The 11,853-nt window shown below is 37.1% G+C and overlaps 1 protein-coding gene across 2 annotated transcripts; it reads left to right on the plus strand.

The window, feature by feature from the left end:
• LOC119783655 (suppressor of cytokine signaling 1-like) lies at positions 1-11,853 on the plus strand. 2 transcript variants are annotated; one of them, XM_038285277.1, is made up of 4 exons: positions 1-87; positions 3,470-3,918; positions 9,453-9,640; positions 10,563-10,887. In XM_038285277.1, exons 2-4 carry the CDS (start codon positions 3,700-3,702, stop codon positions 10,885-10,887), a joined length of 732 nt encoding a protein of 243 aa, XP_038141205.1. In that variant the 5' UTR covers positions 1-87; positions 3,470-3,699. The 2 variants fall into 2 exon arrangements, with proteins under 2 accessions (XP_038141205.1, XP_038141206.1); XM_038285278.1 differs by lacking the exon at positions 1-87 and having other exon boundaries at positions 3,700-3,918; positions 10,563-11,853.

The raw sequence follows: 11,853 nt of genomic DNA on the forward strand, positions 1-11,853 counted from the left end.
CCTTAAAACCAATGTAGCTCCTCGGTGTGAAGCCACTGCACCCTTTCATTGCTTAGGAAAAGCTGGATCCCTCTGCTGTCATTCACTGTAAGTCACTCAGAAACTTTCCTTCTTCCTTAGTTTTATACAAACTCTTTCAAATGTGTGTTTTTAATTTCAGTCAGACCTGTTTGTATTGGACTTGTCAAGTGTCGACAGTGTTAAATGTGAAAGTAAAGTAAAATTAAAGTTTGTAGATAAATTATTATTCCTAATTAATTAAAAGCTGAACCAAACTGCTGTAAATGTTTCCAACTCCGCCCAAAGTCTTTATCCCACAGCACTTTAACGCCTCATTTAATTTGTATAACAACATAAAAATATGTCCCATTACCCGCAACAAGGAGACGCGCAAATTAACATTTATATAACTTCTTCATTTTATCATGTGTTTACCTAAACCCCCAAATTTGAAGTTTTATAAAGCCAAGTCGTTTGGCACAAGAAAGGGTGTGACAGAGTTACTGTTAAAGAGATGAAGTGCAGATAAAGTCTGCAGCAATATAATTAAACAGCATGTAAATAAAACTGAAACCAAAGTTTTATAAGTCATAAAATCTAAAAAAGGAAACAAGAACTTTGAGTTTCTCCTCATGCAGAAACTAAAACAAATAGCTCGACAATTTGAATTTAGAGTAAAATAATGCTTTTTAATATTTGGAGACACTAAATAGCATTTGCAAATAATGTTTGTATTATAATGCTTGCAGGTCTATACCCCCTTCTCTATTATTTTGCATAACTAGCAGTGAGGTTCCCTCCCGTTCCACAGTTCTCCATATCACTTTCCTTTACTCTTCGTTTATTCTTAGATTTAATCATCACTAACATGCAGTATCCATGCTCCATCCCACCCCGGATGAATCGACTTTAAGACTTCTAGTCTGCCTTGTCTTGAAATGTTTTTAAACTTTAACATTAACCTAAATGAGGTTAAAAACATTGAATTAATTCACTTATTAATTTTCGATGCTTCAAGTAATAATAATAATAAACAGATCAGCCTTGTTTTGCAAAAAAAAATAATAATAAAAAATCCGAGGTGAATATAAAATCTTTCGGATCCTTTGTCTAAATGCTGCTGCCAGTCTTTTAAGTGGAAAACACATGAGCAAATCTCTCACATCCTGTTCTTGTTTCGTCGGCTTCGTGTGCATCACTTACTGCACATCCAAATCCTGATGTTTACTTATTTATAACGTGATGCTTTTGCTCTTCAATAGTGACTGTATCTGAATTTCCTCCAGCCTCATCTTACCTGACAGCCACATAGATCAGCTGACCATTTTTATTTTAATGGTCCCAAAAACTTGATGCAAACTGAGAACACTGGGTTCTTTCCATTTTCCCTTTTTCTTGCAGATGTCTTTCCGTCCTGCTATCATCTTTCACTTCAGTCCACAGTGTTAATTCATGTGCGCTTTTAAAACATCTGTTTTCTATTTGATTAATGCTTGTTTTATATCTTTTCTCTTTTTCTCATCTTGTCGATTTGTATAGTATTTCTGTCAAACTGGCCATTTAAACGCGCTTCATAGATAAATTAGATTATTTTGTGAAAAGGTTTTTGGGACTTTCATTAATCATTAAATTAAAACTCTGTTACAATTTCCTGGAAATGTGGATGATGTATTTGTGGAAATGATCACTTCTGGTTTTTATTAAACAGAAAATAATGACATTTTGGTGCCCAAAATAAATCCACAGGTTTTCATTTAGTCTTAGGTTTTTTTTTTTTTTTTTTTTTTTTTTTTTGTTCTTGTCCTGTATGAAAGCGAAAGCATTCTTCTGTGATTAAAGGCAGCAGCCGCCTTTCCTCTGTGACATATGTCACAGAGGTGACATATGTCACAGAGATACAATCTTTAAATTATATCACTAATACAGACAGACAGGGATTGAAAGAGGTTATTGTTTTTACTGTCTCTATTGGAAATGCTTCAGTCAGGTTTATCCTGTCCAGAATCAATTTCCAGTTATCTTTCACATCTGAGCTGCCTGCTCTACTTAAGCGGGCGATTTGACCCCAACTTTAACTATCATAGATGTAAGCAGTGGCTTCCTTTTAAAGAAACTTAAATATAAAATCACTTTATCCCTTTTTCATTGCAGGAACCTTTAGCTAGTCTCGGTCACAATTTTACCCGAGTTATTTTCCTTTCCCAAATCCACCTATTCCAGGATAATCTGCCCTGGTCTGTTATATGATTGTTCATATCAATCCTGAACTGTCCAAGGGCAGGGTTATGATTGTGGATCGCTGGGCTTCAGATACAACGTGGTATGACACTTAAAAAATATATTATATATTTTTTTTTTAACTGGCTTTTGGAAAAAAAAATGGTCAGATATGGATTTTTCAGACAGGCTATGCTTATTAGGTATTTGGTTTCTTATTACCACCGGCCGCATGACCAGAGTTTGTTTTTTTCTTTTTTTCATAACTTCCCCGTACGTCATTAGGCCGATTTTAAAGGAAGTATCCACAGCCTTTTTAGAGTAGTGGAAACAGAAAATAAATGACTTGGGATTCCTTTTACCTGGGAAAAAATAAAATAAAATCCCATGCATGCATTTTTAGAGGAAAAGGGACTTTAGTTACTGTTAGAATTAGGGCTGAACGATTTTGCCACAAATTTTTCAACCAATGTCGCAATTGCAATTTTACTTACATTTTCCTTTGCACTAACCAAAAGCTCTAAATGCTATAAGAAAAAGGAGGAAAATGGGCTGCAGGTTTTTGTTGATGGATGCTTTGATGGTAGCTTTGTCTCTATAGAAATGTAAGTAATTAGTCATTTCTTGATAATCATTGTTACAGCTCAAAACCACTTCATCTGACCTTTTTAAAAGTCTTTCTTTTGGTTGATGTATTTTTTGGCACAAACAACTTGTGGCATGTTAAGCTTTGATGCGTGTTGTCTAAAAAAAGGGGTGGGAAGAAATTTTACTGATCAATTTTTGAGCCAATCGGAAAACAGTTGTTCAATGATTCCGTTGTCACCATTTATTTTCTCTGCTACATGATGATTTTAAAGTAAAATAGTTATTATAGTGTAGTTTGTGAAGCCTAATATTATCTTTATCATAATATTACCAAGGGTTGTCTAAATTACAATTCTTAAAGCATTTTTTTATCCTTTGTTTTTTTTTTTTTGTCATTGGATGTTGCTGATCTCCATCATACACATCTGCTGTAAACAGTAGATAAATTATATATATTTTTAAAAAGTTTGGATTGTTGAAACAAACCAAAACCAAAACTGAGGTAGAATAAGCACCAAGCAACATGAAAAACAGGAATGACTTTGTTTAAATAAGCAGTGATTTGTGGTCACATCTTGTTCCTGCAAGTTCCTAACAGATAAATTTGTTTTTACAATAAGATCTGGCTGCAGGGATTATCTGTGTTTATCTCTCTTTGTTGCAGCTCACTCATCTTTCCGTGGCGGATGACAGAATACATCCATACTCTACCTTCCTATGAGATCTGTGTGGTCCTTGTGGTAAATCTTAATTTAAAGTGAAGCTTCATGGAGCCTCGGAGAGGAGCTGGCTGCAGATGACCGATCAGAAAAGAGCTGATGATGGAGACCCTGCCTGTGGAAAGAGAAGAAAGTGGTGCAGCAGGCAGTCGGGAAGAGGATTCTCCATTCTAGGATGGTCAGAGACAGTCTGGACAGAACATCTGATCAGAACCAGAAACAGGAGCCGGCAGCTGAGACACAGAGCCAGGGTCAGAACTCGGAGTCGTCCGATCTGCCTCAACAAACAGCAAAAGCGGTTCATGCTGGAGACGAGGACCCTGCAGGATCAAAGCTAGATTTTCTGCTCTGGTGCAAGCTCAGATTTGAGGAGGAGCCTGAATCCTGGAGCCTGGTCAGTTTCCACTCTTGGTTTGCTTTCTGTAAATTAATTACAGCCTTTTATTACTTGTGGGAGTTCATTTCAAAACATTAAACAGATGATAAACATGAGATAAAGAACGAAATCTTAGCGCAGGAGTTTGATTACTGTCTGTAAAACTAGTAAGACCAACAATAAAACCCATAAAAAGTGAAAGCAAAAGAAGGGAAGCATTTGTTTTGCAGGCATAACATCCATCTAAACATATCTCCCGGCGCCTGAGGAATAACATTCAAATATTTATTCTCAATATTAAACATTATATTGTCATATTCTGTTACCAACAAATTTGCAAGGATTTTTCAACATTTATTCTTTATTACCTTTTCCAACAGACAAAAATATGGACTTTTTGAAGGATTGCTTCAAAGACTAACTGCTTTTTAGATCCAGATATTCCCTAGTATATTCAAAGTAAAATTATTTCCGCACATCCATTCTAAACCTCTACAGAATAATACCCTTTATATTTCTGTTAGTTTTAATAATTATGCCATACACCAACACACACAAAACAAAAACTTTTCTCAGAAAAAAATAGATATTGCATAAGACCAATAAAACAGTATGATTAATACAGAAATTTAACTTTAATAGCTGCACAATCATAAGGACTACTGATGACTCACCGTTGTCCAGTGGACACTTATTAATGGTTAAACCAGTGCTAAGCAAGCAGAATGACGACAGGCTGCGTATTGATGGGAAACTCAGAGGAAGGAAAAAGTGTTGTAGAAAAATTAAAAAAGGAAACCTGCAGCTCCCAGCTCCTCTGCATTGTTGGATTTAATTTTTCTTCCCTTACTGTCCTCCTTCAAGCTCGCCATCCAGGCTAGCGGGGAAACACCACGGCTGTTGTTGTTCCTGTTGTTTCTACCGCACTTTTTCCTTCCACTAAATTTCCCGGTTTGAAGTAGAGGGGAGCAATGATTGTTGGATAATTGTTATGTCAGCAATCTCTCTTTGATTGTGCTGTGACATTTTTGTAAATTTAATGTAATATTTCCTTTTTTTAATAGAACTGAATCAATGTTCAATAGCTGTAAGCCTTGATTGTTAAAATTAACTACATAAACACTACATATGTCGCTCAGTGTTCAATAAACCTTAATATAAAGATACATATTCTAAATTAATTAGTAAGGTTATTGACATTTTGTCTTTATTAAGATACAGCTTTATGTAGAAACATTGTTTAGTTGACATTTTAATTTATCTGAATGTAAATACATATCTAGTGTTAGAAAAAGCTTGTAATTTAAATTATAAGAAAAGACACAAAAGAGTAATTTTGTGCTGGAAATCTTTTTCTTTTTTTTTCTTCTGCACAACATGCAATTTTTTCTCTCATCCTTTTTATAAAATGGATGAAGACCGCCTGTAAAGTCCACACTTTTTGACACATGAATCCTAATATAGGAAATTCATATTAGATCCTAAATTATCGTCTCATTATTCATGAGTTTCACAGCTATGCTGAAAATGAACCTCAGCTGCTAAATGAACACAGCAGACTGGCTGTTCCCTGAGAAGAAAAAGAAAAATACTGAAAGATCACTTTTAATTTGTGATTCAATCTACAAAAAACATTTCATACGAATCTAGAAAGAATGATTTAACAGGAGCAACGCTTTATGCTGCAGCTCCTGCTTTTGTTTTTGTCTGTTTTTGTGGGAAAGTCTGTCTGTTCAAACCGTTCCAATGTTTACTGGAAGCGGACTTTGAAGCTAATCGCAGAGATCTATTAACCTTTTAGACTGTGTCGAATATTTTGTTGATAATGGAATTTTTTTTATTGTCAGCAGTGGTTTAAAGTCTCTCAAAACAAACTGAACTATAAAAGTTGAATGAATTCTTGTACTTTGGCTGGAAACTGAAAGTAGCAATTAAATCCAGTGTTTCTCCAACAGCTTTCTGTTAATGTTTAAAAGTTGATCAGCAGTTGGAAAGAATCCAGGATTCCCAAATGCTCCTCTTGTTCTCACGAAAGGAAGCTGATATGTAAGGGTCAGAAGTAGAAACTAAATGGAACGATGATATCTTTCTAATATCTACCAACGTTTCCGCTTACATTTAAGGTTTCACATCAGCAGATAGGATACTTAATAAGTTGGATCTTCGAGCTTACACGTAGAACTCAACACTTTAATTATTTAGATCATTAGATAGACAATGATAATCTGATAAACACAGTTTAATCCGTTAAATCCTAAATCAATAAATAATTGTCATAGGGCTGTGTAATTTTTTTATTTTTTTATAATTCAGCTTTGATTGTCATTAATTCCTAAAGATTGATTCATAAAAGCAAAGATTGATTTTAAGTGCCATTACAACATTGCTATAACTATAAGGTCATGTCATTCATGTTACAATAAAAAAAAAAAATCTATATTTTTTACAGATCTCAATCTTTAGAACTGGAATTGACTCGATTCTTGAATTGACACCGAGCACTAGATTGTTAGAAAACACTAGAGTTGTCAATTAACATTCTGACAAATAAAAAAAAAAAAAAAACTTTTGAATAAGATAAATTATTATTATTTTTTTTTTTTATAAAAAAGAAAAAAAAAGAATAAGTTAAATTAGATAAGTTATTGGTATCATTTTACATCTCTCTGATTGCATAAGTCATGATTTTCAAAAATATCACACTGATAATGTCTAAACAGATTTTCATATCATATATCATATATGATAAACTTAAAGGGTTAGATAAATCCCAAATATCGTTTTAATGATTATGTAATTCTTTGTTTAGGGTAAAAAGCTAAAAATCAATACCATACCAGCCCTTTTTGAATGTGATTGGCCACACATCCTTGTTAAACCAATTAACAATCATCAACCTTATTAATGGTTAACTTTCAGCAGCCAAACCAAAACTCAGAGTATGGCAAGAACTTTAATAGAACCCCTCTGACAACATGAATTAGGGTAAAAAGCCTGATAAAGCAAAACATTACGACCTGCTCTGAAGAGATTTGTGATCTTAGTGTGTGGAAGTTAGCCATTTTTAAGGCTTTAAATCAATCACTGTTAGAGTCATTATCTACACATGGCGAAAACGGAGAACAGTGGGGGAACTTTCCAAGGAGAAACTAGCCACACAAAAAAAATAACTCTAAGAGCACATCCAAGAACTAGATCAACATATAAAGCACTGCAGGCCGGACAGGTCTCAGCTTTAAGAAAACAGACGAAGATGCCAAAATGGCATTCCAGACCAGAACCACAAAGAACTCAAAGGACTCTCTCAGATTAATCAAGAACATATCTAGATGATCCACAAAGCATTTGGGGAAAGTCTATTGTTGACAGCCGAGACAAATAGGAACTTTTCGAAAGGTCTGCAACTTGTTCTAGTGAAAAAAGGGAACAAAGGCACATACCGCCTGCATAGGTTAATTATTTCAACTAGACATCTGATACTTCAATATGAAATAAACGTCAGGCTCTGAGTCTTTTTTTAAAGCTTTGTTGTCTGATTGTTTGGCTGAAAGCTCCTGAGCAGCAGAACAACCCGCTGAGTGTTTCAGTGTTTGCTGCGAAGTTTTTAAAGTTGGCAACAATATGGGGATTTCCAGGCTCAACGCATAATTAACTCTCCAGATTTTAGCTATTGTTAAAAAAATATAAATTTCCTTCTGACCTTCTGGCATTAAACCAGATACACTATATTGCCAAAAGTATTTGCTCACCCATCCAAATTATTGGAATCAGGTGTTCCAATCACTTCCATGGCCACAGGTGTATAAATTCAAGCACCTAGGCATGCAGACTGTTTTTACAAACATTTGTGAAAGAATGGGTCGCTCTCAGGAGCTCAGTGAATTCCAGCGTGGAACTGTGATAGGATGCCACCTGTGCAACAAATCCAGTCGTGAAATTTCCTCGCTCCTAAATATTCCACAGTCAACTGTCAGCTGTATTATAAGAAAATGGAAGTGTTTGGGAACGACAGCAACTCAGCCACGAAGTGGTAGGCCACGTAAACTGACGGAGCGGGGTCAGCGGATGCTGACGCGCATAGTGCGAAGAGGTCGCCAACTTTCTGCAGAGTCAATCACTACAGACCTCCAAACTTCATGTGGCCTTCAGATTAGCTCAAGAACAGTGCGCAGAGAGCTTCATGGAATGGGTTTCCATGGTCGAGCAGCTGCATCCAAGCCATACATCACCAAGTGCAATGCAAAGCGTCGGATGCGGTGGTGTAAAGCACGCCGCCACTGGACTCTAGAGCAGTGGAGACGCGTTCTCTGGAGTGACGAATCGCGCTTCTCCATCTGGCAATCTGATGGACGGGTCTGGGTTTGGCGGTTGCCAGGAGAACGGTACTTGTCTGACTGCATTGTGCCAAGTGTAAAGTTTGGTGGAGGGGGGATTATGGTGTGGGGTTGTTTTTCAGGAGCTGGGCTTGGCCCCTTAGTTCCAGTGAAAGGAACTCTGAATGCTTCAGCATACCAAGACATTTTGGACAATTCCATGCTCCCAACTTTGTGGGAACAGTTTGGAGCTGGCCCCTTCCTCTTCCAACATGACTGTGCACCAGTGCACAAAGCAAGGTCCATAAAGACATGGATGACAGAGTCTGGTGTGGATGAACTTGACTGGCCTGCACAGAGTCCTGACCTCAACCCGATAGAACACCTTTGGGATGAATTAGAGCGGAGACTGAGAGCCAGGCCTTCTCGTCCAACATCAGTGTGCGACCTCACAAATGCGCTTCTGGAAGAATGGTCAAAAATTCCCATAAACACACTCCTAAACCTTGTGGACAGCCGTCCCAGAAGAGTTGAAGCTGTTCTAGCTGCAAAGGGTGGACCGATGTCATATTGAACCCTATGGATTAGGAACGGGGTGTCACTTAAGCTCATATGTGAGTCAAGGCAGGTGAGCAAATACTTTTGGCAATATAGTGTATCTGTGGGGTTCTTTATCAATCTCTGTTGTGGCCCTCTGCCAAAATACCCCATGACTTCCCTGTTTAGGAGAAATTATCCCAGGAGTCACTGCATGGGGGCAGTGAAAGACTGGAACCGTTTACAGTTCTCTAGCAGCTTAGAGGGACTCAGACATGCAACTGGATGTAGGTCAGGGTTTAGCTGCCAGCAGGTCACATTCTGGAAGAATCATAAATCAGATTTAGATCCTGGAGTTGGAGAACAACATTGTTCAGTTATTCCATACATTCATCTATGCATACGTACATGACCTTTTCATCAAAGTGGTAAAAAAAAAAATCTTTAAAAAAAAAGATATACAAAATACTTTAAAAGATATATAGCTGCTTATCTGAAATAAATGTTTTCTTTTGAAAACCATCTTAGTTTTCCCGACTTGTACTTTTTTTTTTTCTGTTTTAGTTATGCAAACTTACCGTTCCCCTGTTATATTAAAGGGAAGTCACAGGCAGAGGGAAGTCTAAGCTGAGTCCCTGATTTCCTGTTAATTCACTACCAGGAAACCTTTACATCTTTTTCCTTTGTGTTTTCATGCTGTAGCCAGAGACTGAAGCCGACCCTGAGAGCTTGCCCACACACCTCCGTCCATTCACCAGCTCGGCAGAATATCAGCTGGTAAGACTCACCTTTCTGCAGCTGCAGCAGAGCGGTTACTACTGGGGGCCGATGACCATGGAGGAGGCACACCAAAGGCTGGGCAACGCATCGCTGGGAACCTTCCTCATTAGGTACCTTAGCACCACTTTTTCCTCTTAATCCTGGTTTAAACATGTTTTGTTTCTTCTGTTGATTTTTAGTTCAATCAGTGAGAGAGAAATCATAAGCAGCTATCCAGGAAAATAGAGTAGTAGATAAAGAACCAACATGCTTTCTTTGAGTTTGGTTCTTTATTTAATTCAAGTAAGATATTGCACAAGTATTTTGATCTGTTTAAGACCTTTTAACAACTGAAGCTGATTAGAATTTGGTGATTTCTGTCACAGAAAAAAAGCCTGTAACTACAGAAACATTGATGCAGCAGGAAGAGATTATCATTATGATAAATATTAATATGACAGGTAAACCGTTTCTATATATGAGGATTTTCCTTATATTGGAAAAGGGGGAGTCTCAAAGCTAAAGGTAGATAGAGGAGAGACTTTTTTGACTTTTTCTTATCTTTAAGATACACAGATCTTGTTTTTAAGCTCATTTTTATGTTATAATTTAGTAGAAATTTTTGTCTAAATATGCCAGATTTTTAAGATAAAGAAATAAGTTTCTCAGAGGCAGCGCTTGATTAAACAGCTTTTGCCTCCTTTACTGAATATGTAAAACCCTAATGCTGCAGCTGTCTCTGTAAAAATAAATAGGAATCTCTGTTTTTCCTCTTTATAAAACAAGCTTTCATCTCTTTGGATTCTTAATTTTTTTTCACTCACATTAACAACAATAACACATAGGAGAACACTGCAAAAAGTGTTTTGTCGAGAACCAAGTCAGGGCAGACCCTGAAATGATCTCAGCAATGCTCAGAATGAGCTGAATAGTGTCCTCAGAGAGATGGATGTTTTAGATAATAAGGAGGTAATAAGTTCTAACAGAAACAATAAACTGCACTATTATACAGATTGATGGGACAGTCCTGTTTGCTGTTTTTTTTTTCCTCAGGGACAGTGGCCAGCCGGATGTTTTCTTCACTCTGAGCTACCAAAGCGAGGATGGCCCCACCAGCGTCCGCATCCATCTGAACAACCTGCTCTTCAGTCTACACGGCAGCCAAAAGACTTTCGCGTCGCTCTTCGCTCTGCTCACCTATTACACCAGCTCGCCCTGCAAGCTGACAAAGCCTTACCGCAAGCAGCGGCCCGAGCGCCTAAAGCAGATGTGCAGGAGGGCTCTCGTACGAACGCACGGTGTCGAAAATATACGCACCTTACACGGACTCAGCCCTGATGTTAAAGCATATGTCTATGCATATCCATACTGTACATAGAAATACTTGTGGATATATTGCCTTTTGCTGGACTTACATGTTTTTTTATTAAGTTAAAAATTGTGCTTTTACAAAAGAAATGCTGGAAACATTTTGGTACAACATTTAAATACCACATAGACTGAATATATTTTATGGAGATATACTTTCTTTTGTAGGTTTATAGAGCACAGATTCAGAGTTAACAAGATTATTTTTGGTACTAAAATTGAAGTTGAAAGGAAGCAAGACAAAGATAAATTATTTCTGACCCTTATTCAATTTTAATTTGATAAACACGCTGAGAAATGCAGTCGCCATCATTCAGTTTGCCTGTGGCTACTTCTAAAGTAAAGTTTAGCTGTTCCTGACCCTCCGCGCAAAAATTGGTTGAAAAGACCAATGATTTACATCCAAACAACATCTACATTTGGTTAAAAAGTGAAGGTTGAATATCCATAATTTGCAGTTTGTTGAAAAGACGTTGAAAACTGGGTTTGTGACATCTTTTCACAGTCTACTATTGGACTAAAGTGGGACAAAATCAGACCGACCACAAACAGCCTAATTTCCAGCCACTGTTTCTAGAATAATATTAAGACAATGATGCACCGACCTGATTAAGCCTAAAGAATTCCCTCTGGTCTGCTGAGAGCTCCAAAGCATCAGATGAATTTCTGTGCCAAAACTTATCAGTCAGGGGCAAGGGGCGTAACAATTTCCAACTTTTTAGATGCATGACATTGAACGCAATGGAGTGTTAATTATCGAGAACAGGAGAAAGTGAAGAAAAGTAACACAGAGAACTAGATATCCTTTCAGAATATATAAATAGAAGGAATAAACACTGGATAGGATGGCTGCTAAGAAGCTAACAGTAACATTAATAACATGTCATCGTTTCTGGCAAGTACTGGGGGTGGTGTAAGTAGATGTTAAAAATGGTAGTAGGCAGATACCTAGGCTTCCAATTACTCCCCCCCCCCC

Source organism: Cyprinodon tularosa, unplaced genomic scaffold (assembly GCF_016077235.1).
Source record: "Cyprinodon tularosa strain WSP-4 unplaced genomic scaffold, ASM1607723v1 ctg21, whole genome shotgun sequence".
NCBI lineage: Eukaryota > Metazoa > Chordata > Actinopteri > Cyprinodontiformes > Cyprinodontidae > Cyprinodon > Cyprinodon tularosa.